Raw genomic sequence first — 6,000 nt, forward strand, 5'->3', positions numbered from 1 at the left:
TTAAATGCATGCTGTTGTAACTGTCTTTAGTTAAGAGGAAGAAATCAATCTACACCTGCAGTTTATCACTGGGCTGTGTAAAAACACAAAACAGTACAGAGAAGCCCCAGTTTATACCCAGAAACTTCTTTCTGTAAGCTCTTCTGTAACCTCTTACCACCCTGATCTCAGACCAAATACACACGTCTTGTTTATCACTCAAACTTTCTGGTAAAACACTGTCCCCTAGTGGTGAAAATGGGAGTTAAATTGTCCAAAATCTCACTGCAAGAGCAAACGGATGCCATCGTGGTGCCATAAAATGTCTTTGTTTCAATTTTCAGTGTTTTCATTCATTATTACTGTGTTTTCCTCCATTGCACTGATATTTCTTCAAGCAATGGGTAACTGATCCATCTAGGAAGTCACTTAAATTAGCTGTTTAAGGAAGCAACATCAGATGTTATTGTTCACACCTTAGAGCTGAACTTCATTACACCATGCCATACCTGTTCCATTTAAGGGTAGCATTGTGCTTGAGTGAAGGGTTAGCAAGAAGGGGCTTTGTTCCAACCCTGCCTTACACCCTTATATGTGAGGTTTGCATGTTCTCCCTGTACCTGTGTGGTTAGATCATAGATGTGAAGTAGATAAAGTGCTCGAAGTGTATAAAATAAAGCGCTGTTTGACTATATGGTTCTCTTATTTTTTTAACAGCATAATAAAAAATAAGGCACTGACTATTTAATTTCACATCCATCCAAGTGGCATCCATGAATGACAAAATAAATGATTTAGTTATGGACGGCCAGAGTTGTGTACCTGAGATGACCATATAAGGGATGTTTCCTCTCGATGACATCATAAACCTCCAAGTGTAGAAATAATCTGAAATGAAGTGTGTGGAGCAATCTGACGTCTGAACTTTGGGCTCCAAAGATTATTTGTATACAAAATGACTTTTGTCATGTTTACTACGAGGCTCACTATTGACACATTATATCCACATATTCACATTCACACATTATACTTTATTTGAAATTGAACTGGTGTCTGGATTTTGGTTTCTTTTTCATAAATAACAGCATTCACATTATACAGAGGTGCAACAACTAGAGTCATGGTGCCACGACAATAACTTGGTCTTAAACACCAAAAAGACCAAGGAGATCATTGTAGATTTCCGGAAGAGGGGTCATAACAACCATCTGCCTCTCTTCATTGGCAGTGAGGCGGTGGAGAGGGTGAGCAGTTTTAAATTCTTGGGGGTAACTGTGACCGAGGACCTGTCCTGGGGCAACCATATCACCTCAGTTGTACGGAAGGCCCAACGGCGCCTCTACTACCTGAGGAGACTGCGGAGCGCACACATTCCCAGATCTCTGATGTTGAACTTCTACAACTGTGCCATCAGCAGCGTTCTGACGTATGGATTTCTAGTGTGGTTCCCCAGCTGCACCAAGGCCGATCAGCAAGCACTCCAGCGGGTGGTGAAAGAAGCTGGCAGAATTATTGGAACAAGTCTGCCAGAGATCAGTAATATCTTCCCCACTCGCTGTCTGAGGAGGGTGCACAGTATCCTGCGGGACCAACATCACCCTGCGCGCCACCTTTTCCATCTGCTGCCCTCAGGGAGAAGGTACAGGTCTATACAGGCCAGAACATCCAGACTGGCCAACAGCCTGTATCCACAGGCTGTGAGGCTCCTGAACTCTCTGCCCCCCTCTCACGGACAATAACCATATCCAACTTCTTAATAGCAATGAACTGGTCTGCATTGGTGCATCATATCTTTATTCTCTTCCCCCTCCTGCCCCCCCCCTCTTTCTTAAATAGATAACTATCATATCTGATATCATATCTCACAGTACAATAATATTGAATGGGTTGCATTGTTGTATTTTGTCATGTTTCTCAGGTCTTTGTCTGAATTTCTACGAACATTATTGCTAAGGATTGTCTTATTGCATTGGAGTCACACTGGGTTAAATATGTACACTTGGGTTTTAAGGGGTATTTATTATTTTCTTCTTTTTTTTGGGTTGTATGGAAGCCCCAAACGCAATTTCATTGTTCTTGACAATGACAATAAATAAATAAATACTAAATACTATAAACTGATGTAAAATAAAATGTGAAAAAAGACTACTAAATACAGGAAATTAGTCTATTATCAAAATTTTGTGAAGTCACTTGACTTCCCAATAGCCACGTACAATTCTGATGTCAAACAAAGCTATACATTTTTTAAAATTTTATTTGTTCTGATGACATTTTTATCTCATGATATGGATTGAGGAGTTTGTGCCCTGGTGAAGTGCCTGTTCATGTTTCCAGTATCGGGCAGGCTTTAGTAAAATGAGATGAAATTGCCCTGGATATGACTGTTTATGAGCTTTCTGACTTGTCAGTGGATATTAGTTCTCGTCAGTTTATGTAATACAACCAACGAACCACAGGAAAACCTCCTTTGACTTTTTTCATACGTGATACTAACTTGTGCACTTCAAAGCTACTATGTCACTGATCTATTTGTAAGCTTGACAATGAAAGAGTCATCAGCAGTTTTTGTTAGATATTGCTTAGATATTGTTAGATATTTTGTTAGATACAGTTAATGTTAGATATTGCAGAATTTAAGCAGTTTACACAGCTCACATATCACTTGCCCAACAGTCTTACAATACACCCACAATAACATGGAAAATATTTTTTACCCTTTGCATTTTTTTTTCTTGAGAATATCTGTGATCCAAGGAAGAAATTGTGATATGTCTGTATAGACCGTGAGCCTTGTGCTTTTAGATCTAACTACAGCGTTTAATACTGTTGGCGACAGTATTCTTATCTCTTGTTTGGAACGCCTGGTTGGCATCAAAGGTGTAACACTGGATTGGCTTCGTTCAATAACTTCGTTATTTGAGTGGCAGAACGTTTAGTGTTAATGTTGAAAATTTGAATCCACCTCAGCCCCTCTTTCTTGTGGGGTGCCACAGGGCTCAATCCTTGGCCCTCTTCTTTTTTCACTGTACGTGCTCCCTTTGGGGTCTATTTTAGAAAACACAAAATATCCTTTCACTGCTATGCAGACGACTGCCAAATTTATTTGCCTTTAGCGCCAAACGGCCCAGGCTCGATTCAAATCTTTCTGAACTGCCTTGAAGATGTCAGAGCTTGGATGGCTCTGAACTTTTTAAGCTTCAATGAGGATAAAATGGAAGTGATTGCATTTAGGCCTAATAATATTTCATGCAACCCGCTTGGGAATTGTGGTTGGCTTGGCTAATTTCAAAGTCCTAACGCTGGTTTATAAATGCCTAAATGCTCCCCCTTACCTTTCCGAGATACTTCAGCCTTATATTCCTTCACGGGCCCTTAGATCAGCCAACCTGCTGCTTTTGGTTGTTCCAAAATCTAGGCTAAAGCGTCTTCAATTATGACTCCCAAACTTTGGAATAAGTCCCCTTAAATATCAGACAGGCATATTCATTTCCTATTTTTATTTCTCTTTTGAAAAAACACCTTTTTTTGATAGCATTTAGACTGGTGTGAGTTGATATGTTTGTTATGTGTTATTATGTGTTTATGTGGGTGTCAGTGGTTTTATCTTGTGTTTTACCCCTTTGTCTCTGTACAGCACTTTGGGCAAACTCTTTGTTTTTAAATGTGCTATATAAATAAATTGGATTTGGATTTTGGTTTCTTTTTCATAAATAACAGCATGCACAGTATAAACTGATGTAAAATAAAATGTGCAAAAAGTCTACTAAATACAGGAAATTAATTCATGAATTATCAAATTTCTTTGTGAAGTCACTCGACCTCTCAATAGCCATGTACAATTGTGATGTCAAACAAAACTATACACTTTTCTTTCTTTCTTTTTTCTGATTGATGTGGATTGAGGAGTTTTAGCCATGGTGAAGTGTCTGGCCATGTTTCATAAGAATCACTCCTCCTACAGTATCGGTCAGATTGTAATGAAATGAGATTAATTTGCGCTGGATATTACTGTTTATGAGCCTTTTTGAATTCTCAATGGATCTTTATTCTTTTTCTGACAAATTAGTTTGTGTAATACAACTAATGACAAACCTTTGTTTGTTTTTTTACATCATACTAACTTGCGCACTTCAAAGCTACTATGTTACTGATGTTCTAGTGTAAGCTTGACATTGAAAAGAGTCATCAGCAGTTTTTTGAAAGGCCCTTTAATGTTAGATATTGCTGAATTTAAGCAGTTTACACAGCTCACATATCACTTGCCCAACAGTCTTACAATACACCCATAACACAATTTAAAATATTTTTTACCCTTTGCATTTTTTTTTCTTGAGAATATCTGTGATCCAAGGAAGAAATTGTGATATGTCTGTATAGACGTTTGGGACATCTGGATAGTTACAGCCATTGTCGTTGTTAAAGGAAACAATGCCAACAGCCAACTTGTTACATATGAGAGGCCCACCAGAATCACCCTGTGAGGAAGAAATATCAAATATTAATTTGTTGTTTTTCAATAATTTTGATGTTTATACTATTTTGATAAGAAAACATGAAAAAAAGACCTGACAGATTCCACTCTTTGCTTTGTATCCACCGGCGCAAATAACATTTTTGGGAATTTGTCCCCACACCTTCTGACACTCGTCCTTGTTAATGATGGGAACATCCAACACTTGCAGCTCATTAACATAACCAGATCGATGTTTACGAGGTTCTGTGGGCCCCCATCCAGCTACACTGCAGATCTTCTTTTCCTTCAGGTTTAGTTGTTGAATTGGAAGTGGAATTAGCTTAATTGGTTTTTTGCCACCCAGGGAAACTTTCTTAGACAGCTGGAAAGATAAAATCAAAAACCTCAGAAAATAAATGATTAAAATTGAAATCAGTTATGAAGATGTCAAATTTGTGTGTATTTAAAGTTCTCCAATATTTGTCTTTGCATGTCTCTCAAACAGATAGTGCATGCACAAATGTGGGTAGCGACTTGCATAAGGCAAATTATTCTAAAATACTATTATTATCGTCTTTGTATTTAGATGTATTAATATATCTAATAATGCGTGACATGTATATTATTGTTACAGCAAAAATAAGAAAAGGTGCTTGTTTGTTTTGTTGTGGAACAAGAAGTAATTTCATGTATTATTATTGTTGCTGTTGGTTTTACCTATACTACAATCAAATGTGCTTTGATTGGTTGAAGCTTAAACAAAATCATGTAATTGGTGATTGATCATGTGGTTTGACAGTAAATGCTGGCCGAAAGTGCCAGAAAATGTTTAGGTTTTTTGTTGTTCTTTTAATTATGTTTCTTTTATTTATTCTTTTATTTTTATTTTATACTTTCCTCCCTGTATTAACTATTTTTATTATTGATTGATTCATAAGAACGTCTGATATCCTTTGTGAAGCCGAGGCTGAATAGATGAATACTTACTTTGAGGAGCATGATGTCATTCCCATTTGCAACTTCCTTGAAGGCAGGGTGTCTGCACATCATTTTTACTCCATATCTCATTTTCTTATTTGCCTTCTTGAGATCATGGGTACCCAGAACAACACTTAAGGATTTAAGCTTCCTACGTGAATAATGAATGAGAAACCAAAATAATTATTTATATTTAGATGAATGTGACACGCTTTTGGTGGTTACTCACTTAACAGCACAATGCGCAGCAGTCATTACAAAGTCTTCACTGACAAGGAATCCTCCACATGTGTGTATTTTGTTGTTTTGTACTGATGCCATATACTGCATGAACTTTTCATCAGCCTTTTTGCCATTTATGATTTCACTTCCCAGTGCTGAAAATAAATGAAGAAAAACTGAGAGAAATATAGTTTTTGCATAACTTTAAGAAAAATATTTTACAATCTTACCATTTTGTATGAGGCATGTCACAGCTGTGAATAGAAGACACTTCTGTAGAGCGTGCATGATGCGTGGAAGTCAAGTAAAATGTCATTGTTTAGGGGGACAGTTTGTCTGCTTTATGCATCACCTTGCAATGTTTC

At 37.4% G+C, this 6,000-nt stretch overlaps 1 protein-coding gene across 1 annotated transcript; it reads right to left on the bottom strand.

Moving 5' to 3' along the window:
- Positions 1 to 4,173: 4,173 nt before the first annotated feature.
- LOC146546478 (granzyme-like protein 1) lies at positions 4,174 to 6,000 on the bottom strand. The gene is made up of 5 exons (XM_085264399.1): positions 5,866 to 6,000; positions 5,643 to 5,790; positions 5,423 to 5,564; positions 4,548 to 4,817; positions 4,174 to 4,457 (listed from the first exon to the last, which is right to left on the bottom strand). Exons 1-5 carry the CDS (start codon positions 5,921 to 5,923, stop codon positions 4,290 to 4,292), a joined length of 786 nt encoding a protein of 261 aa, XP_085120525.1. The 5' UTR covers positions 5,924 to 6,000; the 3' UTR covers positions 4,174 to 4,289.

Source organism: Mchenga conophoros, linkage group LG23 (genome assembly GCF_057382185.1).
Source record: "Mchenga conophoros isolate Kocher_MC1m ecotype Shallow Benthic linkage group LG23, M_conophoros_male_GT1.1, whole genome shotgun sequence".
Lineage (NCBI taxonomy): Eukaryota > Metazoa > Chordata > Actinopteri > Cichliformes > Cichlidae > Mchenga > Mchenga conophoros.